This window comes from Pseudophryne corroboree, chromosome 7 (genome assembly GCF_028390025.1).
Source record: "Pseudophryne corroboree isolate aPseCor3 chromosome 7, aPseCor3.hap2, whole genome shotgun sequence".
NCBI lineage: Eukaryota > Metazoa > Chordata > Amphibia > Anura > Myobatrachidae > Pseudophryne > Pseudophryne corroboree.
The window spans coordinates 230,979,254-231,005,852 of record NC_086450.1 but is presented as its reverse complement, the minus strand read 5'-3'; the positions used below and the strand labels follow the sequence as shown (position 1 = coordinate 231,005,852).

General features: G+C 48.2%; 1 protein-coding gene across 3 annotated transcripts in view; it reads left to right on the top strand.

Moving 5' to 3' along the window:
• Positions 1–26,599, top strand: part of LOC134945017 (uncharacterized) — a 149,694-nt gene that overhangs the window by 4,382 nt on the left and 118,713 nt on the right. The window contains exon 2 of one of the 3 annotated variants that reach the window (XM_063934030.1): positions 11,875–12,082. The exons of the other annotated variants lie outside the window; for them this stretch is intronic. Coding sequence (XP_063790100.1) covers positions 12,070–12,082 — 13 coding nt within the window. The 5' untranslated portion in view covers positions 11,875–12,069. The remainder of the gene's footprint in view (positions 1–11,874; positions 12,083–26,599) is intronic. 3 annotated transcript variants of the gene reach the window in all.

The following is a 26,599-nucleotide window of genomic DNA, read 5'->3' as shown; positions in this document are numbered from 1 at the left end:
TCCAGTATATATAGCAGTACGGTACGGAAGGCCACTGCTCTACCTACCTCTGTGTCGTTAAGTATACTATCCATCTAGATTCTATACCTGTGGTGCATTTTAGTTTTGCAGTTTGCTTACAGTGACCACCAGTATATATAGCAGTACGGTACGGAAGGCCACTGCTTTACCTACCTCTGTGTCGTCAAGTATACTATCCATCCATACCTGTGGTGCATTTCAGTTGTGCGCAGTATATATAGTATTTATTTTATTTATTTATTAACAGTTTCTTATATAGCGCAGCAAATTCCGTTGCGCTTTACAATTTGAAATAACAATAACAAAATGGGTGATAACAAACAGTCATAGAGATAGGAAGGCCCTGCTCGCAAGCTTACAATCTATAGGAGTAGGCCATTGCTATTGATACTGGCATATAATTCCACACATTAAAAAATGGAGAACAAAAATGTGGAGGTTAAAATAGGGAAAGATCAAGATCCACTTCCACCTCGTGCTGAAGCTGCTGCCACTAGTCATGGCAGAGACGATGCAATGCCATCAACGTCGTCTGCCAAGGCCGATGCCCAATGTCATAGTAGAGAGCATGTAAAATCCAAAAAACAAAAGTTCAGTAAAATGACCCAAAAATCAAAATTGAAAGCGTCTGATGAGAAGCGTAAACTTGCCAATATGCCATTTACGACACGGAGTGGCAAGGAATGGCTGAGGCCTTGGCCTATGTTCATGGCTAGTGGTTCAGCTTCACATGAGGATGGAAGCACTCATCCTCTCGCTAGAAAACTGCAGTGCCACTCCTAGATGGGCCAGGTGTTTGTGTCGGCCACTTGGGTCGCTTAGCTTAGTCACACAGCTACCTCATTGCGCCTCTTTTTTTCTTTGCATCATGTGCTGTTAGGGGACTATTTTTTTGAAGTGCCATCCTGTCTGACACTGCAGTGCCACTCCTAGATGGGCCAGGTGTTTGTGTCGGCCACTTGGGTCGCTTAGCTTAGTCACACAGCTACCTCATTGCGCCTCTTTTTTTCTTTGCATCGTGTGCTGTTTGGGGACTATTTTTTTGAAGTGCCATCTAGTCTGACACTGCAGTGCCACTCCTAGATGGGCTAGGTGTTTGTGTCGGCCACTTGGGTCGCTTAGCTTAGTCACACAGCTACCTCATTGCGCCTCTTTTTTTCTCTGCATCATGTGCTGTTTGGGGACTATTTTTTTGAAGTGCCATCCTGTCTGACACTGCAGTGCCACTCCTAGATGGGCCAGGTATTTGTGTCGGCCTCTTGTGTCGCTTAGCTTAGTCACACAGCGACCTTGGTGCGCCTCTTTTTTTCTTTGCATCATGTGCTGTTTGAGGACTATTTTTTTGAAGTGCCATCCTGCCTGACACTGCAGTGCCACTCCTAGATGGGCCAGGTGTTTGTATCGGCCACTTGTGTCGCTTAGCTTAGCCATCCAGCAACCTCTGTGCAAATTTTAGGACTAAAAATAATATTGTGAGGTGTGAGGTGTTCAGAATAGACTGAAAATGAGTGTAAATTATGGTTATTGAGGTTAATAATACTATGGGATCAAAATGACCCCCAAATTCTATGATTTAAGCTGTTTTTGAGGGTTTTTTGTAAAAAACACCCGAATCCAAAACACACCCGAATCTGACAAAAAAAATTTCAGGGAGGTTTTGGCAAAACGCGTCCGAATCCAAAACACGGCCGCGGAACCGAATCCAAAACCAAAACACAAAACCCGAAAAATTTCCGGTGCACATCTCTACTTTCTGTACACTCTCCAAGTCTGGAGTGAAGATGGCGCCGATCACCGGGGACTTACATAGAATCCAAAACCCACGAGACCCGACAGCGGGATGATGACGATTTGCCTCATTTTTGGATCCGAGTTAGGTGCGCAAAACCGAGCCTGACTCAAATCCGGGCTCGGATCTCAAAGTTGGGAGGGGTTTGGTTCTCAGAGAACCGAACCCACTCATCCCTAGTGTGTATGCACTAGGTTGGCTGCACGGGAGGGTAGGAAAACCACTAGACGATATCGCTCACTGAGCCAATAGTCTAGTTTACTCACCTTTGGATTTGGGTCGGGTGTGTCCAAACTGAAATCTAAAATGCAATGTAAAAATAAACCTATCTAACATTTGTGGACTACATGCAAAAGCAGCCAGTATTTACCCTGCATAGAAAAAAATCTAAATGTACTGTATTTGCTCTCCTTGCTTTTTTGGTTTACTTCCAAAGCAGCATCAAGACCAAAGTCTAACCAGGTGGAATAGGGAATTCGATAGGTGGTTTATAGAACAGAAGGAGTCCTGTGGACAGGGAAAGTAATGGAGGCAACTATTTTGTGGTTTGACCCAGGAGTCATGAGAACGCAGCTGATCAATTAACAAAAAACTAGTGATCACTGAGGCCTGATTCATGTTTGAATATTAACTGCAAAATACTAATTCTGCACAGTAACATGCGATTTTCTTTGCCTTTAATAATATATATACTGTATTATATATATATATATATATATACTGCTCAAAAAAATAAAGGTAACACTAAAATAACACATCCTAGATCTGAATGAATGAAATATTCTTATTAAGTACTTTGTTCTTTACATAGTTGAATGTGCTGACAACAAAATCACACAAAAATTATCAATGGAAATCAAATTTATTAACTCATGGAGGTCTGGATTTGGAGTCATACTCAAAATTAAAGTGGAAAAACACACTACAGGCTGATCCAACTTTGATGTAATGTCCTTAAAACAAGTCAAAATGAGGCTCAGTAGTGTGCGTGGCCTCCACGTGCCTGTATGACCTCCCTACAACACCTGGGCATGCTCCTGATGAGGTGGCGGATGGTCTCCTGAGGGATCTCCTCCCAGACCTGGACTAAAGCATCCGCCAACTCCTGGACAGTCTGTGGTGCAATGTGGCGTTGGTGGATGGAGCGAGACATGATGTCCCAGATATGCTCAATTGGATTCAGGTCTGGGGAACGGGCGGGCCAGTCCATAGCATTAATGCCTTCGTCTTACAGGAACTGCTGACACACTCCAGCCACATGAGGTCTAGCATTGTCTTAGGAGGAACCAAGGGCCAACCGCACCAGCATATGGTCTCACAAGGGGTCTGAGGATCTCATCTCGGTACCTAATGGCAGTCAGGCTACCTCTGGCGAGCACATGGAGGGCTGTGCGGCCCCCCAAATAAATGCCACCCCACACCATTACTGACCCACTGCCAAACCGGTCATGCTGGAGGATGTTGCAGGCAGCAGAACGTTCTCCTTGGCGTCTCCAGACTCTGTCACGTCTGTCACATGTGCTCAGTGAGAACCTGCTTTCATCTGTGAAGAGCACAGGGCGCCAGTGGCGAATTTGACAGTCTTGGTGTTCTCTGGCAAATGCCAAACGTCCTGCACGGTGTTGGTCTGTAAGCACAACCCCCACCTGTGGACGTCGGACCCTCATACCACGGAATGCCGGGACCGAGCTAAGGACACACGTGTGCACAGTTGGTGAGGGGTTATAAGGTGAGCTGCTTTTGATTATGTGTTTTTTGGATCCTGACGAAAACGCAGGTGAATTGAAACGTTGATAGCCCGCTGTGGTATTGTGTATTCTCTTCTTCACAAGCCGAGTGCCGCCTTTCTTGTTTGTATATATATATATATATATATATATATATAAATATACTTATTAGAGTTGAGCGGGTTTGGTTCTCTGAGAACCAAACCCACCCGAACTTCACCACCCAAGTCAGAATTCAAGTAAGCCTCGGGATTTCCCGCCTTACTCGGAAACCAGAACGAGGCAAAACGTCATCATCCCGCTGTCGGATTCTCGCAGGGTTTGGATTCCATATAAGGAGCCGTGCGTCGCCGCCATTATCACTCCGGCATTGGAGAGTGTAGAGAGAGGACGTGTCTCCGTCCTCAGTATCCTGCATCTGTTCAGTGGTAGTGTCTTGTGCTGCATCAGTCCAGTCACAGTGGTGGTGTCCTCTGCTGCCATATGTCCAGTGCTGCTGTATAAATCCAATCCATTGCAGTGGTGCTGTGTTATCCTGCATCAGTCCAGTGGTGGTGTCCCTGTGCTGCTGTATATGTCCAGTGGTACTGTCGTATATGTCCAGTGATATTCCCGTATATGTCCATTGATACTGCCGTATTTGTCCAGCGGTACTGCTGTATAAGTCCAGTGGTACTGCCGTATAATTCCAGTGATCCTGCCGTATAAGTCCAGTGGTACTGGCGTAGAAGTCCAGTGATCCTGCCGTATAATTCCAATAGTTCTGGCATATAAATCCAGTCCAGCGATCCTGCCGTATAATTCCAATAGTTCTGGCATATAAATCCAGTCCAGTGATCCTGCCGTATAATTCCAGTGGTACTGTTGTGTAAGTCCAGTCCAGTGATACTGCCGTATATATCCAGAGGTACTGTCGTATAACTCCAGTGGTAAACCGTATATTTCCAGTGATCATGCCATAGTATTGCAGTGTTACTGGCATAAAAATCCAGTGATCCTGCTGTATAATTCCAGTGGTTCTGGCGTATAAGTCTAGTCCACTGATACTGCCATATATGTCCAGTGGTACTGTCATATAAATCCAGTGGTACTGCCGTATAATTCCAGTGATCCTGCCGTATAATTCCAGTGATACTGCCATATAATTCCAGTGATCCTGCTGAATAATTCCAGTGATACTGCCGTATAATTCCAGTGGTACTGCCGTATAAGTCCTGTCCAATGTTGCTGCCATATAAGTTCAGTGGTGCTGTCATGTGCTGTATATTATTTACTTCAAATAAAGGGGTTATTAATATTTAATCCAAATAATTTTCACAGGGTTTGCCTGTGTGGTGTAGAGGTACGTTCTCATTTACCACATATTGTTAAATAACTCCAGAAAAATAATGGAGGACAAAAATTTGGAGGATAAAATAGGGAAAGATCAAGAACCATTTCCTCCTAGTGCTTAAGCTGCTGCCACTAGTCATGACATAGATGACGAAATCCCATCAACGTCATCTGCCAAGGCCAACGCTCAATGTGATAGTAGAGGGCATGTAACATCCAAATAGCCAAAGTTCAGTAAAAAGACCCCAAAAAATAAATAGAAATGGTCTGAGGAGAAACGTAAACTTGCCAATATGCCATTTATGACACGGAGTTACAAGGAGTCGCTAAGGCCCTGGCCTATGATCATGACTAGTGGTTCAGCTTCACATGACAATGGAAGCCCTCATCCTCCCACTAGAAAAATTATAAGAGTTAAGCTGGCAAAAGCACAGGAAAAAACTGTGCGTTCTAAGATGGTATCACTAATACACAAGGAGGGTCCAAGTGGGTTGGCGGTTGCGATGCCTGACCTTCCCAACACTGGACGGGAAGAGGTGGCTCCTTCCACGATTTGTACGCCCCCTGCAAGTGCTGGAAGGAGCACCCACAGTCCAGTTTCTGATATCCAAATTGAAGATGTCACTGTTGAAGTACACCAGGATGAGGATATGGGTGTTGCTGGCGCTGAGGAGGAAGTTGACGATGAGGATTCTGATAGTGATGTGGTTTGTTTAAATCAGGCACCGGGGGAGACACCGGCTGTCCGTGGAAAGAATAAGCCCATTGTGATGCCTGTGAAAAATACCAAAAAAGCCACCTCTTTGGTGTGTAATTATTTCTCCACAAATCCGGACAACAGGTGTCAAGCCGTGTGTTGCCTCTGTCAATCTGTAATAAGTAGGGGTAAGGACGTTAACCACCTAGGAACATCCTCCCTTATACGTCACCTGCAGCGCATTCATCAGAAGTCATTGTCAAGTTGTGAAATTTTGGGTAAGAGCGTAAGCAGTCCACTGACACCTAAATATCTTCTTCCTCTTGTACCCAAGCTCCTGCAAACCACACCACCAACTCCCTCAACGTCAACTTCCTCCTCAGTCAGGAACATCAGTAGTCCTGCAGGCCATGTCACTGGCAAGACTGAGGAGTCCTCTCCTCACCGGGATTCCTCAGGAGGATCCTTGAGTGGTACAACTACTGCTGCTGTTGCTGCAGCATGACTATGACAGCCCACTGGGTAGATGTATTGCCTCCCACAGCAACAACAGCAGCGGCACCAGTAACAGCATCTCGCAAAAGTCTAGAAGAAAATAGGGTGACAATTCCTAGCGCTCTTTACAAACAAAAATATGGTGACAGCCTTCAAATGACAATAAAAAGAATACCACCGTTCTTTCAAATTCAAAATTCCAAAGACACAATATGTCAAATGAAAAATGGCGCTCCTTTCTGTTCGTTTTGTTCCTCAAAAATAAAGAAATAAATACATCATGGTGTAGTATATTTAAATAAAACACTTCCACCTTTTGTGGCAAAAAAGATTTTTTTCACAAATTAATTGACATCAGGGCACTTTCCAAAAGTGATAAATCTATCACACCTGTGTTGGTCACCTTATGGAAATGTAATTACCTCTATATACCCCTCAACCAATGAGGTCTATACGTATGGATATTTCACCCAGCAAAAAACAGAACATGGAGGTTGCCCAAGTAGTGAATAAATAATAAGTGGATCCCCTTATGGTAGTGTAATTACCTCTATATACCCCTCAAAATAATGAGGTATATGCGTGTGACTATTTAACCCAGCAGAAACAGAACATAGAAGTTGCTTAAAATAGTGGATGGATGGTAGCAAATCCGTTATACCCGTGTGGATCACCTTATGGTAATGTAATTACCTCTATATTCCGGCAGAGTCGGAACACAGGAATTTCTTAGCAGATTCTTTTATTACAATCCTCCAAATGAACTTGTAAAAAAAGAGGATACTCACATAGCATAATACTGTTTTTTTGGGAGTATCCACAAAATAAGACAGACAATTAAAAGTAATTTAAAAGGGGGATCTCTAATGAGTAAAAGCGCCTACCAGATGGCAAACACACAGTGCAAGGAAGAGAAAACTGAAAGTCCTCTTGGAGTCAGCTGACGGCAGGGATTGTCGTTTTAGACACAGACGGACCTACCATCGGGTGAGAAGGACTGGATTTCCACAAGGAGTAACCGGGACTCCAAGAGGACTTTCAGTTTTCTCTTTTAAGAAATTCCTGTGTTCCGACTCTGCCGGGTGAAATATCCACACGCATATACCTCATTGGTTTGAGGGGTATATAGAGGTAATTACATTACCATAAGGTGATCCACACGGGTATAACGGATTTGCTACCATCCATCCACTATTTCAAGCAACTTCTATGTTCTGTTTCTGCTGGGTTAAATAGTCACACGCATATACCTCATTATTTTGAGGGGTATATAGAGGTAATTACACTACCATAAGGGGATCCACTTATTATTTATTCACTACTTGGGCAACCTCCATGTTCTGTTTTTTGCTGGGTGAAATATCCATATGTATAGACCTCATTGGTTGAGGGGTATATAGAGGTAATTACATTTCCATAAGGTGACCAACACAGGTGTGATAGATTTATCACTTTTGGAAAGTGCCCTGATGTCAATTAATTTGTGAAAAAAAATCTTTTTTGCCACAAAAGGTGGAAGTGTTTTATTTAAATATACTACACCATGATGTATTTATTTATTTCTTTTTGAGGAACAAAACGAACAGAAAGGAGCGCCATTTTTCATTTAACATATTGTGTCTTTGGAAGCATCTCGCAAAAGCCAACTTGTTCCTAGGCAGGCTACGCTATGTATCACCGCTTTCCATAAGAGGCACACCGCTGACAACCTATTACGGAAACTGAGGGACATTATCGCACAATGGCTTACCCCAATTAGACTCTCCTGGGGATTTGTGATATCGGACAATGCTACAAATATTGTACGTGCATTCTGTGCAAATTCCAACACATCCCATGTTTTGCACATACTGTATAATTAATTTGGTGGTGCAGAATTTTTGAAAAATGGCAGGGGTGTGCAGGAGATGCTGTCGGTGGCCCAAAAAAATGCGGCCCACTTTCGGCATTCAGCCACCGCGTGCCGAAGACTGGAGCGACATCAAACACTCCTGAGCCTGCCCTGCCATCATCTGAAGCAAGAGGTGGTAATGAGGTGGAATTCAACACTCTATATGCTTCAGAGGATGGAGGAGCAGTAAAAGGCCATTCAAACCTATGCATCCACCTACAATATAGGCAGGACTTCCATCTTGTGCAAGGTTCTCCAACCCTTCGAACTTGCCACACTTGAAGTCAGTTCAGACACTGCCAGCTTGAGTCAGGTCATTCCCCTCATCAGGCTTTTGCAGAAGCAGCTGGAGAAATTGAAGGAGGAGCTTAGACGGAGCGATTCCGCAAAGTATGTGGGACTTGTGGATGGAGCCCTTCATTAGCTTTGACAGGATTCAAGGGTGGTCAATCTGTTGAAATCAGAGCACTACATTTTGGCCACTGTGCTCGATTCTAGGTTTAAAGCCTACATTGTATCTCTCTTTCCGGCAGGAACAAGTCTGCAGAGGTTCAAAGACCTGCTGGTGAGAAAATTGTCAACTCAAGCGCAACGTGACCCGTCAACAGCTCCTCCTTCATTTTCTCCCGCAACTGGAGCTGCGGAGAGTAGGATAAGATTTCCTAGCCCACCCGCTGGTGGTGATGCAGGGCAGTCTGGAGCGAAAGCTGACATCTGGTCCGGACTGAAGGAACTGCCAACGATTACTGACATGTCTGCTGTCACTGCATATGACACTGTCACCACTGAAAGAATGGTGGAGGATTATATGAGTGACAGCATCCAAGTAGGCATGTCAGATGTATGTACACTGGCAGGAAAAGAGGCAATTTGGATCCCCTTGCACAAAATGGCTTTATTTTACCTAAGTTGCCCCCCCCCTCTCCAGTGTGTACTCCGAAAGAGTGTTTAGTGCAGCCGTGTAACCTTGTCAGCGATCGGCGTAGGAGGTTACTTCCACTAAATGTGGAGAAGATGATGTTCATCAGAATGAATTATAAATTCCTCCGGGAAGACCTTTACCAGCAATAGCTTCCAGAAAGTACACAAGGACCTGTGATAGTGGATTCCAGTGGGGACGAATTAATACTCTGTGAGGAGGAGGATGTACACACTGAAAGGGGTGAGGAATCGGAGAATGAGGTCGACATCTTGTCTCTGTAGAGCCAGTTTGTGCAAGGAGAGATTGATTGCTTCTTTTTTGGTGGGGGCCCAAACAAACCAGTCATTTCAGCCACAGTTGTGTGGTAGACCCTGTCGCTGAAATTATTGGTTTGTTAAAGTGTGCATGTCCTGTTTATACAACATAAGGGTAGGTGGGAGGGCCTAAGGACAATTCCATCTTGCACCTCTTTTTCTTCTTTGCATCATGTGCTGTTTGGGGACTAGTATTTTAAAGTACCATCCTGTCTGACACTGCCGTACAACTCCAGGGGTACTTCCGTATAAGTCCAGGGGTACTGCCGTATAAGTCCAGTCCAGTAGGGCTGTCTTGTGGTGCATCAGTCCAGTAGTGGTGTCTTGTGCTACCATAAGTTCAGTGGTGGTGTCCTGTGCTGTATATTATTTACTCCAAATAAAAGGGTTATATACATTACTTAGATTATTATCCAAATAATTTTTACAGGGTTTGCCCTGTGTGGTCTTGGGGTACGCTCTCCTGTGCTGCATATTATTAATATAGCTCCAAATAAAAGGGTTATTATTATGTAAATTAATATTACAGGCTTTGCCGTGTGTGTGTGTGGTTTAGGGGTACGCTCTCCTGTGCCACCAATATTGTGCGTGTATTACATCTGGGCAAATTCCAGCATGTCCCATGTTGTTTGTGCCACACACTTGTGTCACTTAGCTTAGTCATACAGCTACCTCATTGCACCTCTTTTTCTTCTTTGCATGATGTGCTGTTTGTGGCATAGTTTTTTTAAGTGCCATCCTGTCTGCAACTGCAGTGCCACTCCTAGATAGGCCATGTGTTTGTGACGCACACTTGTGTCACTTAGCTTAGTCATACAGCTACCTCATTGCACCTCTTTTTCTTCTTTGCATGATGTGCTGTTTGGGGCCTAGTTTTTTGTTTTTTTAAGTGCCATCCTGTCTGCAACTGCAGTGCCACTCCTAGATAGGCCAGGTGGTTGTGCCGCACACTTGTGTCGCTTACCTTAGTCATACAGCTACCTCATTGCACCTCTTTTTCTTCTTTGCATGATGTGCTGTTTGGGGCCTAGTTTTTTTAAGTGCCATCCGGTCTACAACTGCAGTGCCACTCCTATATAGGCCAGGTGTTTGTGCCGCACACTTGTGTCGCTTAGCTTAGACATCCAGCTACCTAACTGCACCTTTTTTTCTTTGCATCATGTGGTGTTTGGAGCCTATTTTTTTTAAATCTGCCATTCTGTCTGCCACTGCAGTGCCATTCTTAGATGGGCCAGGTGTTTGTGCCGCACACTTGTGTCGCTTAGCTTAGTTATCCAGCCACCTCGGTGCAACCTTTTGGCCTAAAAACAATATTGGCCCTCATTCCGAGTTGTTCGCTCGCTAGCTGCTTTTAGCAGCATTGCACGCGCTAGGCCGCCGCCCTCTGGGAGTGTATCTTAGCTTGGCAGAATAGGGAACGAAAGATTAGCAGAACTGCTAATAAATAATTCTTAGCAGTTTCTGAGTAGCTCCGGACCTACTCACAGATTGCGATCAGCTCAGTCCGTTTAGTTCTTGGTTTGACGTCACAAACACGGCCTGCGTTCGGCCAGCCACTCCCCCGTTTCTCCAGACACTCCCGCGTTTTCCCCTGACACGCCTGCGTTTTTTTGCAAATGCCGAGTTGCCGCCCAGAAACGCCCCTTTCTTGTCAATCATTTACCAAACAGCAGAGCGACTGAAAAGCGCAGCAGAAGCCACAGCAAATCTACTAAGTTTTGTGTTAAATAACTAAGCGCACGCGCCCTGTGTGCCTTGCGCATGCGCAATTTGCAACAAATCGCAGCATAGCGAAAATCGGCAACGAGCGAACAACTCGGAATGACCCCCATTGTGAGGTGTTCAGAATAGACTGGAAATGAGTGGATATGAATGTTATTGAGGTTAATAATACCATAGGATCAAAATTACCCCCAAATTACGTGATTTTAGCTGTTTTTATGTTTTTTCAAAAATCATCCAGATCCAAAACCAAAACCTGAAAGGGTGGTTTTGGCAAAACCAATCCAGTTCCAAAACACCAGCATGGAATCAGTACCAAAACCAAAACACAAAACACGAAAAGTGCCCGCTGCACATCTCTAACATGAGGCAAAAACAGTGTCGGACTGGAGCATGAAGGGCCCATGGTAGGGGCCCATGATTAGAGGTGTGACCAGCCTCCAAAGGGGGTGTGGCCAGCCACCACAGAGGTTTGGCTAATCACCATTATAGAGTACCTGGTCTGGACTCCTTGATAATTTATATAGTAATTAATGCTAGTGCATGCATGACAATTAATGACAGCAAAGTACTGTAGAGAATACATCATAATCCTGTGCAGTATAAGGTAACATATGTATAATACATAATTCAAGTGCACAGTCTAGAACCTGATCCCTAGAGGAGGAGGGGCCCCCAGGCAGTGGGGCCTACCGGTGGTTTCCCCTGTATCCCTGTGGGCCAGTCCGAGCCTGGGCACAAAAGTAATTTTTCATGGCTATTTTTTCTAGGAAGATAATGTTTTGTCTTGAAAAGATGACATTTTGATACATTTTCAGATCTGAATTTGACGGGAAGAACTAAGTCAAACCGACTTGGTAATCCAAAAGTACAACTTTTTCATCATAAACAAATGAAAAATTTAGTCAACAGTGTCACAGGGTTAATGCTGTCCTGTGATGTCTCATCTCCATTAATATTGCAGGACAAAAGCTCATTACCCAGCAGAAACACCATTAATCACATGATAGGAACTTAAGACAAAAGACCAGATCATTACAGAATTCTTCACGGAACATTGCAAGAGGCCCGGCATGTCTTCAAAGCGAGAGAAATACCATCTATCGGGTGTTAGCACAGTGCTGCAAGGGTCCATGATTGTACTGAAAACAGCACTGTCATGTTAAAAAAAGGTATAATGGTTGATTAATCAGAGCTTTGTGTGTACAGGAGGAGCACAGAGATAACATCTGTGACTTTAAGAGCACCTGGCCCAAAATGTATACTTTACATCTCAACAAACTCATATATCACATGACTGGGAAAGCTACAATTCAAATGATCTGTGGAACATTATAATTCATAATGATAACTTCTAATAATTCCTGGGTTTGACACATTCAGTACTTTGCAGTTCTGTAGAATTGTAATGTGTTCTGCATTCTCACACTAATACCCCTTTCACACAGAAAGGCAAATTTCTGGGTGAAGAAGTTCTACCCGGCTATTTGCAGATAAACACGGGTCCTTTTTCTGTGTGAAAGGGTCAACCCGGGTTGAAATTCTCGGGACTTCGACTAAATACTGGTTTTGATCCGCAAACTACCAGGTAGAAATTCTTGACCTGGTAATTTGCTTGTCTGTGTAAAATGGGGTCAGACAGGGGCCGACAAAATTACCCGGCACTGAAATGCTGGGTAAAAGCCGATTAATTCAGACATTTCTGTCTGAAAAAGGGTATAACTGAATTATTTAGGTTATCAACCTTCAGGCAATTTACCTTTATTTTTTTGTATATACCCTCCGGCAACATTAACTTAAAAAAATTATTTGATCTTTATGGCTTCATTCTGAAGTTTTCACCAGCACCTTAGTATCAACATCAGGGATCTGGAGGGCACGGTGGCTCAGAATGAGGTTCCCACCACTATGCCAACCTTTATGATAACTATTGTGCCACTTTGCCAAACAATAAGGGCTACACACTCTGACCTGCTTAAGGCCAGGGCTGCCATCACAAATGTTGGGGCCCAGGATTGACAAAATAGGCAGCAATTCCCCCTCCTCTCCGAGTCCAGTCTAACCTACCTCCCACTCCAGTCCCAGCCAGTAGTCTTCCTCCTGATGGTGGCTTTGTGTATGTATGTACATATGGATGTACTGTATGTATGGATGTATGTATGATGTGTGTGTGTGTGTGTGTGTGTGTGTGTGTGTGTGTGTGTGTGTGTGTGTGTCAGGCAGCAAGATGTACTGACCTTGAGATGTACATCCCACCACACATCGCATTTATACTAATTGCATATGCACTAACATATGTGATTACTATCGCAAAGGATAACAGCTGTCCTTTGCAATGCGCTCCTGTCCCTGGACTTCCGAGTTTATGACCCGGAAGTCCATCTGTGCATGTGCAGAAGGACATGGCGACCACGGGGCATGCTGGGAGGGATCCGATCCGATTCCTCATACAGTGCGATTTGGTGAGAAGCCCATAAGTTTCTATAGAGTGACGCCAGGTAAAGTTGGCATTACCCTCTGCATTGGAGCACCGGTATCTGGGCTTTAGTACATTTGGAAATGCTGTGTTTTTACAGCACTTCTGCTTTAGTACATCCCACCCAGGGAGAGAGACTAAGGGGCTGATTTATCACCAACCGCATCTGAGGATGTGATGTGATAAAATTGACCCAATGTGCACTGCGATAATTGACTACATCACATGGGTGAATCAATTATGCCACTCCGCAGCATTATCAGGGTATTTTATCCAAGTATGTGCTGCGCAAGCGCCGCTGCCATTGCCACTACTGCCACCACCGGGTTGACAGTCCCCATCGCAACTACCGCTCGCCCCCGCTCTGCGACCTCATCGCTGATCATGTTTACCTACCCAGGGATTGGAGCTCCTGAAGGGCTGACGGTTATCAAGGATCCAAGCTACTGTGAACTCTGGTGCTGTAAAGTGAGCTGACACTTTGCAGCATCACTTTACTGCACCAGGGGACACAAGAGCAGTAGGGAACCCCCAATGGCCAGCTGCTCGTTTCAGAGCACCGATCATCAGTCCCTGGGTAGGTGAGTATGATTATTTTTTTTGTTTATTTATTTTTTGTTACACAGAGATAAGCTTGTGGAACACACACATAGCTGATCACACTGCCGGGTCCCTGCACAGTTTTCTCTGCCTAGAGGCAGAGAAAGATGAGGAAGAGTACAGGAACCACACTGAGCCCTCTAATAACGTGTTATTATCACAGGGCTCACCACAGTCGTTTTTTTACTTCTTTTTGTAAATTTGGTCATACTGCATTTCCCATTATAAGTATGAGAAATGAGATCCGGTTACTTAAAAAAAAAGTTAATTAAAGGGTTTGGAGCAGATTTTATGAAAACTGCTCCAAGAGCCCTTTAATTAATTCAAGTGATACTAAAATAATGAGAAACGGGTGTGAAAACACAATTTTTCAAATTTTGTTTGTAAATAAATTATTATTATTATTATTATTATCAGTTATTTATATAGCGCACACAGATTCCGCAGCGCTTTACAGAGAGTATTTGGCCATTCACATCAGTCCCTGCCCCAGTGGAGCTTACAATCTATATTCCCTACCACACATACGCGCACACATTCATGCTAAGGTTAATTTGTAGGGAACCAGTTAACCTACCAGTATATTTTTGGATTGTGGGAGGAAACCGGATACAAACTCCACACAGTCACAAATGCCGCAGCTGCCTCTGATATTCATCCCACCTCCCGCTCCGCTACCAGGTGACAGGGGTCCTGGTGTGACAGGGGCAGCCTGGCAGCAGAGAAGTACTGCACCCGCTGCCCCTTATTCTCCGCCAGCCACCGCTGCCCCTGACATTCCTCCCACCTCCCGCTCCGCTTCCGGGTGACAGAGGTCCCTGCTCCTGCTGACCTCCGCCGCTGACAGGGGTCTCGGTGTGACAGGGGCAGCCTGGCAACAGTGAAGTACTGCTGCCGCTGCCCCTGGTTCTCTGCCAGCTGTTGCCGCAGATACAGGGATTACAATACAGGGGCAATGCGGCAGCAGTGTTGAGGAGCCCCTGAACCTCCTCCAGGCTCCTGCCGCCGCTGCTGCTGGGGATCATGAGCTGACAGGGCAGCCCAGCCGGCAGTGATCGAGAAGAAGTAGGTGGACACTACTGGCCAGTGTCCACCTACTTATCATTCAGTTGAGGAGTGAAAGTTCCCCCTACACCTGAACGATTAGTTGGGAAAATCAAACAGGATTAATTTTCCCAACTAGTTGGACAGACAATTTCTGGCTGTTTTTCAGTGTGTGGGAGCAAACGGCTGATAATCGTTTGCTCCCACACACTGCCAGATTATCATTCCAACCAGCCAACTAGTTGGCTGGTTGGAACAATATCGTCCTGATGTATGGCTAGCATAAGAACGAGGAGATATCCAGCATACAATCTTTCTAGCATCACAAAATTATTGGGCCTAATTCAGTAAGGATTGCAAATTCTGCTAATTAGAAGAATTTGCAATCCTTTTGGTAGCATGCTGGGGGCCGCCTCCCCCACTTTAACAAGCATAAATTGCGAATGCCATGTTCCCGACCGCGGTGGCTGTGTGTGACATCTGTCACGCCGGCATTCACGCCACTCTGCCCCCTGTTTGTCTGGCTCTGTCCCCGCCGTCTCCGCCCTAGAAACGGAGCGTTGCCGCCCCCCACCCGCCCTGCGACCGCCTCTGCCTGATTGACAGGCAGATTCGATCGCATTTTCTGCGGCCCCCAAAAGAAAGTGCGGGTGCATGCACAGAATGGGTGCTGCACATGTGCCCGGGGGACAATCGCAATAATTCCAACCTGAATTAGCCCCATAATCCATAACAAGTACAAATGTTTATTTGTGATATAACACACCGATCTTTCTTACAGCTAATCAAATGGGTTTAAAGGTCAAGATGTTGTGCTCTGTGACTAGTGCGCAGAACCTTGCACAGTCTGATGGGTTGAGTAAAAGCTTTGATTGCTACTGTATTTCATGTCAAAGCTGTAGCATATACTGAATGTTATTTGTGTACATCAACATCGCCATCTTGTGGCATTTAGTTGTAATTTTCCAATGGCTTAATTTACACTAACATCCAGTAATAAGTGGCCACTAGAGGATACTAATTTGTCTACGTAAGTCATTACAGTCCACAATACAAACTGCATTCACAAATAACAAGTCTGTCAGAGTCAAAGGAAATTGTGGTTTTGATTTGAAATGATTTGGACAATGCTTTCTCCTGCTCTTGTGGAAAGTGCTCCCTGTGCTATGTTAATGAATTCTTTGAGTACTGTATGCAGCTAATCAAATGTGTAAGCTTACCTTAACACAAGCTCAAATAGTTATAATTTTTCCTGGGCAAATTTCAGTTCTATATAAATCTATAACTAACATTACTGGAAAACACAGTAATAAAATTCAGGGCCAGATTAAGACTTGGTGGTGCCCGGGGCACTTAAGACAGCGGGGCCCCGGTGGAGGGTGGGGGATGTATATTAGATTGTGCATACCTCCCAACATGTCCCATTTCAGGAGTGACAAAAACGCTCTCTACCTGGAGTTCCCGCTTAATTTATGATTGATGTCAACTGTGTTGAACTAATTAATTGATAACACAGGTGTTTGCAATCATAAAATAAAAAGGTAGTTCAGCTAGAAAGCATTTTGTCCCTCCTGGAATTGGTCATGGTGGGCTGTATAGATCGTATATATTAAATTTAAACCAATGGTGTATATTAGTATTAAAGTAATAGTTTAATAATGCCTGGGTAGTGTATATACTGTACAGTAGCTACACATGGGGGACAGTAAGAAAATCGCTGGGAAAATGGCAGCCAAGCCATGCAGAACTGAACATGCGCTCTAGACTCTGGGACACTGCTAGGGTCCCCTAGTGTCCAGAACTGCTAAGAAATTTTGTTATGAGTGAATTAGGTGAAGAATATGTATTTGAACTTATCCAAAGTAATTTTATTTAAAAAAATATATCTTTTTATTTTATTTGCACAAACTCCCCCCCCCCCCCCCCAAGCATCAGAACATTGGATAATCAGCACTGGAACATCGGTAACATTGCAACATACATTTTACCAGCAGCAAGCAGATACCAGGTTTACAGGGGCGCTTGGGGGGGGGTAATTTATATTTGCCCAGTGGCTGCTAATGTCTGCAGTCACTGGGTGGGGGTCCTTCCGTGCTGACCAATCAGCAGTGATCAGCAGTATGGCAGACACTGAGGGAGGGTGCAGGGAAGGTGGCACCTGCTGGAAGTTTCTTTTCCTACAGTCGCACACACTGTGTATCTGGCTGGTCACATCGATCAGATCAGATTGCTGGTGTGATCACATACGGTGCAACTATGCCAGGCAACTGGTTAAAGGAGGGAAAAGAAGGGAACAGTTGCCTGCGTGGAGGTCCAAGAGAGGGGATTGCTTTGTGCAACGGGCAGTGCGAGGCTAGAGTGGAACACATCCAGGCTCAGGAGTGAGGTGTTGTGCCAACTCGGACTCCAGTGTGAGGGGATGTGTGCAGAGAGCAGAAGGCTTAAAGTGGTCTTGGAGAGGGGTGGTGGAACTCATTTCCCACAGTAGTAGTGGGAATGCCCAAAGTAGTAATGACCACTGTAATGCCCACAGTAGCAGTGCTGCTTATACACATAGTGCCCTCAGTAGCAATGCCACTTATACACATAGTGTCCGCAGTACTGGTGCCACTTATACACATAATTCCCACAGTAGCAGTCCCGCTTATGTACATAGTGCCCGTTGTAGCAGCATAGCTTATACACATAATTCCCAGAGTAGTAGTGCAGCTTATAAACACAGTGCCGATAGTAGTAACACTTTTTAAACACAGAATGCCCACAGTAGTAGCGCCGCTTATACAATAATGCCCACAGTAGCAGTGCTGCTTATACACACAATGCCCACTGTTGTAGCAGCACCACTTATACACACAATGCCCACAGTAGTAGCACTGCTTATACACATAATGCCAACAGTAGCAGTGCTGCATATACACAGGAAGCAGAAATTCATGTACACTCAACTTCCTGCGATGTGAGAAGGCAGCCCTCTGCGATCCTGCAGTCCATCTGCAGACATCGTGCGAGAAGCACAGTGGGTCAAAGGGCAGAGTGAGCTGGGGGCAGCATAGACAGTGTGTGTGTGGGGGGGCAGAGGGAGCTGCGCTGTCAGCACAGTAAGGCCAATGGGGTATGCTGGGGGGGGGGGAGTTGGCAGAGAAAGGGGCAGCAATCAGCTACATGGGAGCAGCATTAATATATCCACACATAAGCAGTGGTAGGAGGAAAATAGAGCAGCTGCCGCATGGGGTGGGCAGGGGGGCAGAGTGGCGGTTGGTGCAGCAGTGAGGCATGTGGAACAGAGTGACAGTGACAGGGTGTTGGTGAGAGTGTAGTAGTGTAGGGTGTTGCAGCAGTGAGGCACGGGGGGCAGACTGGCAGTGGCGTTGTGGGTGAGGGCAGAGCGCAAGCTGGTGCAGCAGTGAGGCACAGGGGACAGAGGGGTCTATTTACTAAGCTTTAGATGGAGATAAAGTACCAGCCAACCAGCTCCTAACTGTAATTTTTCAGACCCAGTCTGTGACATGGTAGTTAGGAGCTAATTGGCTGGTACTTTATCTCCGTTCAAGGCTTAGTAAATAGACCGCTGAGTGGCGGCAGCAGGGGACAAACAGAGCAGTGGCAGGTGCAGCGGGAAGACATGGGGAACAGAGCAGTGCCAGCGCACAGGAAGCGGGTTGAACAGAGCAGCGGTGGGTGGGCAGCTCATGTAAAAGGTGGAAGTTTGGAGGAGCTGCCAGTGAACGTGTCTAATTGGCAAATATACCTGACCAGTTAGCAGAGCCGGTCATTGGCATAGGCAAACTAGGCAATTGCCTAGGGCATTTGATATGCCTAGGGGCATCATCGGCTTCTGCTGATTAAAATGATATGCGGCATGCCTATATTCTGTATGTAGCATTTCATATGCAGATACAGCCACAGTCTCACACAGTATATTGGCATGTTGCATATCAGTTTAATCAGCAGAAGCTGCTTGTGCATCCTAGCCACATAGCAATGCAAATAAGATGCATTTTCATAAAAAAAAGTGCCCGACGTTAGCATTGCTGCAAGATTTGTGAGGACACATCTGTATCCAAGCAGAGGCAGAGGTCACAGTGTTAGTGGAAGTGTGAGTGCTGTGTGCATGTGTGTGGGTTGGTTGTGCAGTAGTGTTCAGAATATGTGTAAGGAGCATTATGTGTGTCATGTAAAAATACATTAATAATGTGCAATATATGTGTAAAGGGCCACTATGTGTGTCATTATGTGTATAAGGGCATTAATAATGTGCAACATATGTGTAACAGGGTACTACTGTATGTGTGTCATTATGTGTATAGGGGCACTAATAATGTGCAGCAAATGTGTAGGGGGCACTATGTGTGTCATTATGTGTATAAGGGCATTAATAATGTGCGGTATATGTGTAAGGGACATTATGTGTAAAAGGGCATTAATAAAGGTTGTCATAATGTGTAAGGTGCATTATGTTTATAAGGACATTAATGTGTCTCATATGTGTAAGGGGCATTACTGTGTGGAATTGTGTATAAATGCATTACTAATGTGTGGCATTATGTGTATACGGTGCTCTACTATGTGGCGTTGCAAATAGAAAGGGCACTACTGTGTCGTCTAATGTGAATAAAGAGCAATAAGGTGTGGTGTAATGTGAATAAGGAGCAATTCAGTGTGATGTAATGTGAATAAGGAGCTCTACTGTGAGGAGTAACGTTTACAAGGTAAAGTGATACTACTGTGGGATGTAATATGAATTATGGACACTATCGCAAGATAAAATGTGAATAAAGTTGCAGTACTGTGTGGCGTAATTGGAATTGGGGTTACTATTGTGTGGTCATGCCCCTTCCCAGCAAGAAGATGCCCCTTTTTGGGCTGTGCGTCAAATGTGCGAACTGTTCCTATTTAAAATATAGGGGGTACAAGGACTGCTATGGGTGAGGGGTGATGGTACTGGGAAAGAGGTGCAAGGTCAGAGGCAGAACCAGCGGTGGTGCTAGGGGGCACCAGCCAAAATCTTGCCTAGGGCATCATATTGGTTAGGGCCGGCTCTGCCAGTTAGACTTGATAAAAGAATTAATGAAAATATTTTCACATTACTGTATGTCATCATTTTTATTTCAATAAATGTAAAAATATTTTCATCAATTCGTTTATAGAGTATTACTGGTCAGGTGTAAGCAGTGGTGCAAGTAGAAAAAATGTCTTACGGGTACTGTGTGCGTTCGCCTTCGGCGCGCATGCAAAAATGGGTGTGGCCAAATGCCACATGGGGCGTGGCCAATGAAAATGGGGGCGTGGTACACATATGGGGGAGGGGCAGATACACGTATGACCCCAATTGTGCCAGATACACGTTGCCCCACAGTGCCAGATATACATTGCCCCACAGTGCCAGATACACATTGACTAACAGTGCCAGATACACATTGCCCCACAGTGCCAGATACAGAAATGCCCCCAGAGTGCCAGATATACATTGCCTCGCAGTGTCAGATACACGTTGCCCCACAGTGCCAGATATACATTGCCCCACAGTGCCAGATACACATTGCCCCACAGTGCCAGATACACAAATGCTCCCACTGTGTCAGATATACATTGCCCCCCGTGCCAGATACAGAAATGCCCCTACAGTGCCAGATATGCCCCCAGTGCCAGATATCCCCCAGTGCCAGGTATACATGCCCCCCCAGTGCCAGATATCCCCCAGTGCCAGGTATACATGCCCCCCTGTGCCAGATATCCCCCGGTGCCAGGTATACATGCCCCCCTGTGCCAGATATCCCCAGTGCCAGGTATATATGCCCCCCAGTGCCAGATATCCCCCAGTGCCAGGTATATATGCCCCCCAGTGCCAGATATCCCCCAGTGCCTGGTATATATGCCCCCCAGTGCCAGATATCCCCCAGTGCCAGGTATATATGCCCCCCAGTGCCAGATATCCCCCAGTGCCAGATAGAAATGCCCCCCCCCAGTGCCAGATATCCCCCAGTGCCAGATAGAAATGCCCCCCCCAGTGCCAGATATCCCCCAGTGCCAGATAGAAATGCCCCCCCAGTGCCAGATATCCCCCAGTGCCAGATAGAAATGCCCCCCCAGTGCCAGATATCCCCCAGTGCCAGGTATAACATGCCCCCCCCCTTCCCTGCTCACCGCTGCCGCTGGCCGCTGCCGTCCTGTGTGAGGGAAGGAGAGCACAGCCTGTGCCTCTCCTTCCCCTCAGTCTCCGGCGGGTGTCTCACAGTTTAATTCAGCGCCGATCCGTGAGCCAATCAGAGCTCGCACCGCGAGCTCTGATTGGCTCACGGATCGGCGCTGAATTAAACTATGACACCCGCCGGAGACTGAGGGGAAGGAGAGGCACAGGCTGCGCTCTCCTTCCCTCACATCAGCGGCGGTGCGAGGAGCGGCGGCCCGTCGGTGTGGGTACGGCGTACCCATGGCTAAATTCTTACGGGTACGCCGTACCCACCCGTACCCGCCCACTTGCACCACTGGGTGTAAGTAGACACATTCACTGGCAGTTCAGCACCACCAATCCTCCAAATTTTTCTAGTTACCTTATAGTACATTGGGGCTAATTCCAAGTTGATCGCAGCAGGAAATTTTTTAGCAGTTGGGCAAAACCATGTGCACTGCAGGGGGGCAGATATAACATTTGCAGAGAGAGTTAGATTTGGGTGGGTTATTTTGTTTCTGTGCAGGGTATATACTGGCTGCTTTATTTTTACACTGCAATTTAGATTGCATATTGAACTCACCACACCCAAATCTATCTCTCTCTGCACATGTTATATCTGCCCCCCCTGCAGTGCACATGGTTTTGCCCAACTGCTAAAAAATTTCCTGCTGCAATCAACTTGGAATTACCCCCATGTGCACTGCAGTTGATCGCACCAAGCAACTTTTTGCTGCTGGTACGATCAACTAATCCCCGCCTATGGGGGAGTGTATTTTTGCTTAGCAGGGCTGCGAACGCTTGTGCAGCACTGCTAAGCAAAAAAAGTTTTCAGCAACCTAGGAGTAAGGCTGGAGCCACTTACCCTGTGCGACGGATCCAGCGACGTTTCTCCCGGCTTTGACGTCAGACATCCGCCCTCCATTTGCCTGGACATGCCTGCGTTCAGACGTCCACTCCCCGAAAATGGCATCCAACGGTGAGTATCCGCCCCGGAACGCCTCTCCACTGTCAATCTTCATGCGAATGGCGCTGCATCTTCTTTTTCGTTGTGCGTGTCGTTGTCCGGTGACTGGCATTGCTGGGCAAAGACGCATGTGTGCAATGCGTACGCCGCGCATGCGCAGTTCCGACCCATTTGTACCGCTGCAAAGAACTGCTGCGTACAAATGGGTCGGAATGACCCCCATTATTAGGTGCCTGGATTTTATAAAAGGAAGTCCACTCAGTAATAGATCTTACACAACCATTAAAGCTCTCCATTCGAAACCCCCTTCCATAAAGTTTCTGTAGATTACTCGCAGCACACACTGCAGCCGCCACTTCACTGCGTATGCGCAGATGGACCGCCGAGTATAGACCCAAACATCCAGGGACTGGACTGCATCGCAGAGGGCAGCTATTATTGAGAGAGCTGCCCTTTGCGGTACTAATTGCATATGTTAGTGTGATACCCACAGACAAGTTGTGGCACCATAAGTACCAGCATGCCCATAATCACAGATAATGGGACATGCAGGCCACAACTAACCAGCCCAAGAAAGGGTTAGTGCAATTCACACCCAGCAGCCCAGAGGCTGCAGAGACAACAAGGGTAATACAATGTTGCTAGTTGCAGAACTTCTTGCCTGCAGCTGATTGGGTGCCCTCAGGGCGGGAAGCCCAGATATGGAATGTTACCCTGGATTTATAGAATTTTGCCCTGGATCAGAGGAGGGCTTATATAGTTCCTGCACAGGGCTGGAACTGAAGAGAGGGAGCCAGCGTGGTGTGCAGAGGAGAGTGTTTTGTCCTGTGGTGAGGAGTTTTCAGCGGCCGTGGAGTGCCTGGCGGAGATTGCAGCAGCAGCCCGGCATGTATATCACAAGCCAGAGAGTAGATGTGGAGTAGTGTCCAGCATTGTGGGAGAGCCGGCGCACAGTGATGACAGAGGGCCATGTCCTGCCGCAGAGAACAGCCGAAAGTGCAGCACGCCTGACAAGCCGGAGGAGGACGCAAAGCAGCCCAAAGAACTGCGGTATAGCAGAGGTCCGGGCAACTGCTTCTGGAGTTCTGGAGGGCCATGCAGAGCAGGAGCAACAACACAGGGAGCACAAGTGCATCAGCCCTGGGACTCAGTAATCGTGTCTGGAGAAAGCGTCTGGAGGGGTAAGTGTAGCAAGGGCCAGTGTACTCGTGCGGTCACTGGCCCTGCTACTAGCCTGCACCTCCCTTCTTACCTGGGATGGCTCGGCGCCATCCCATGGGGCCGGAGGTCGCACTGGCTCCGGGCAGCACTGGGGGCCGGGCCTGGTCCGGTCTTCCCCTGCCCGGCCGGTTGCAGAGTTCGGCAGCGGGCGTGGGGGCGGCGGAGAGAGGCCGCAGGTTGCTGAAGTCGGCGTTACGCCGCAGGTTGCTGAAGTCGGCGATAGGCCACAGGTTGCTGAAGTCGGCGATAGGCCGCAGGTTGCTGAAGTCGGCGTTACGCCGCAGGTTGCTGAAGTCGGCGATAGGCCGCAGGTTGCTGAAGTCGACGTTAGGCCGCAGGTTGCTGAAGTCGGCGTTAGGCCGCAGGTTGCTGAAGTTGGCGTTACGCCGCAGGTTGCCAAAGTCGGCGCTACGCCGCAGGTTCGCATAAGTTGGCGCTACGCCGCGTGTGTGATGAGTTCTCAGTTTTCCCCACAGCCAGGCCCCCATGAAAGGTAGGCTGTCGGAAGTACATGTTGGTGAGTACCACAAGGTTGAAACAGTATTACGGTGTTGTGCTATAACCTTTGTATAAGTGTCTCTCCATCATAAAGCGTAAGCAGCGCCACGTCCCGTGGGCTGTGTTGTGTGTTCTCTTACATTTGGCGCAGCTGGCAGGATCTGCGGACGACAGACACGATGTGGAGAACGCCACCAGAACGGATCCACCCCCTGGCATGTGAGGATAGAAGTAACTGGCCCGTCCTCACGTCCGCTGACCTACTACGGGCAGTGCAGCAAGCCGTAAAGCGTAACCGAGAGGAGCACCGCCAGAAGAAGCGTCATCAAGCCACCACCGACCCCTACCAGACGGGCCAGCAGACGGAGGAGTACCCCCGGCCACCTGCTGCTAGAGTGGATGTCGAGACGCAGCCGTTGGTCGCAGGGATCCATAGCAGCGGGCGTTACTTCACAACCGAGCCCCCAAGATCAACGATCCCCGTGGAACATAGGGATTGGCCCCGAGAGTGCAGCGACCAAGCCGTCCAATCGGAGGGGCCACACTGGACCCAGCAGAGCTTGGACGAGCCCTGGTGCGCGCTCTGTGGAGAAGTGGACCATGAATCGCCGGATTGCCCACACGCCTCCGCCCGGGCGATTAGGAATTGGCGCCAAGGGCAAGCCGAGAGGAAGGGAGCGTCGGACAGGCGCCAGGAGGAGCGTCGGATGCGGGAGGTCAACTGGTCTGCCTGTGACGACTACGGCGGCGACCACAAGGGCTGCACCTGGGATGACGACCGGAGCGAAGGGGAGGTAGAGAGATGTACGGGCTGCGGCGATCCCGACCAAGAACGGCATGAGTGCCCCTGGCCTAGGGACGACCTATCCCCCAGCTGGACCGACTTGGAAGACCCCGACGACGATGGGTGGGAGACTGTGTCATCTGATGAGGAATCCAGTGTCTCCGACCAGATTACGGATATCCTTGAAGAATCCAACAACGACGAGTGGGAGACCATGTCATCCGATGAGGAACCCGGTGTTGCTGACCAACCTGCAGACGACCCGGATGACGATGACGGGTGGGAGGATATGTCATCAGATGGGGAATCCAGTGTCCTAGAGCGCCAGAACCAGCTCCAGGAGGCCACCGCCATCGCCATGGAGGGTCTACCCCCCACAGTGGTCCCCAAGGGGATAGCACCCCCAGGCCAAAGGGGGAAGGTGAGTTTTCCCTCCACAGATGCAGGCGCAGATACGCCGGATGGGACACCTGAACGGGGGCCAACCGCCAGAACTAGCGATGAAGGTCCTGACGCCAGGACAAGGGCGATCTTCAGCTTTGTGGGGACCACAAAGGAAAAAGCGTGGAGGAATGTAGCAAGGGCCAGTGTACTTGTGCGGTCACTGGCCCTGCTACTAGCCTGCACCTCCCTCCTTACCTGGGATGGCTCGGCGCCATCCCATGGGGCCGGAGGTCGCACAGGCTCCGGGCAGCACTGGGTTCCGGGCCTGGTCCGGTCTTCCCCTGCCCGGCCGGTTGCAGAGTTCGGCAGCGGGCGTGGGGGCGGCGGTGAATATCCACCGCCGCTCCACGCGGGTGATGGCGGCGGGCCTGCATCCTCCAGGACTCAGGCCCTGCCAATCACAGCGCCGCTTTTTGAATTTGGCGCCAGCCGCGAGCCAATCATGGCTCGTGAACTGGCAGCCAATCGGGAGTGGCGGCGGCGAGCCAATCCCGGCTCGCCGCGTCATAGCCCCGCCCCCCGGCACTGGTTTGTTTTAGCCAGCGCCGGGCGCGGGAAGTCAGTTCTGGGACGGAGAAGGAGCGGAGAAGAGCTCCTGAAGATAGAAGAAAGAAGACGGCGCCGGAAGTCCCGGAGGGCGGCGGTAGTTGCAAAAGAGCTGAGACACGCCGCCGCCCGCCGGGTGAAGTACAAGGAGCAGACCCCCGTCGGTGAAGACCTCGGAAGCCCTGGGACAGCGGTGTGCAACGCGAAAGAGCTTGCACAGGCCACCGCTGCCCAGGTGAAGTCTCCAGGAAGCCCGGAGGTGGTGGGAGCCATCCCACCTCCGGCGAAGACAACGCGGAGGGCGTGGCCGAACCAGGCTTGGTCCAGCCATTGCCCTTTGGACGGGTAAGTTCAGGTAGTGCCCCCCCCACCCCTAGACCACCAGGGATTTGGGCACTAGGCCCGTGGGGCATGGCAGGCACTAGGCCTGAGGCGCGTTAGGCGGGCGCTAGGCCTGGGGGGACCAAAGGGGGCATTAGTTCCACCAGCCTGAGGCACCGTAGGCGGGTACTAGGCCCGTGGGGCAAAAACAGGCACTAGGCCTGAGCAGCAAAGGGCGTTAGGCCCCCATTATCCCCCCACAGTTAGGCAGGCCCACGGCCTGAGCAGCAAAGGGCGTTAGGCCCCCCATTATCCCCCAGATAGACAGACATAGGCAGGGGGCATCCAGGGCAAGGAGGCCCAACGCAATGGTGTGTACATAAGTCGGCACTAGGCCGCAGGTTGCTGAAGTCGGCGATAGGCCGCAGGTTGCTGAAGTCGGCGTTACGCCGCAGGTTGCTGAAGTCGGCGATAGGCCGCAGGTTGCTGAAGTCGGCGATAGGCCGCAGGTTGCTGAAGTCGGCGATAGGCCGCAGGTTGCTGAAGTCGGCGATAGGCCGCAGGTTGCTGAAGTCGGCGTTAGGCCGCAGGTTGCTGAAGTCGGCGTTAGGCCGCAGGT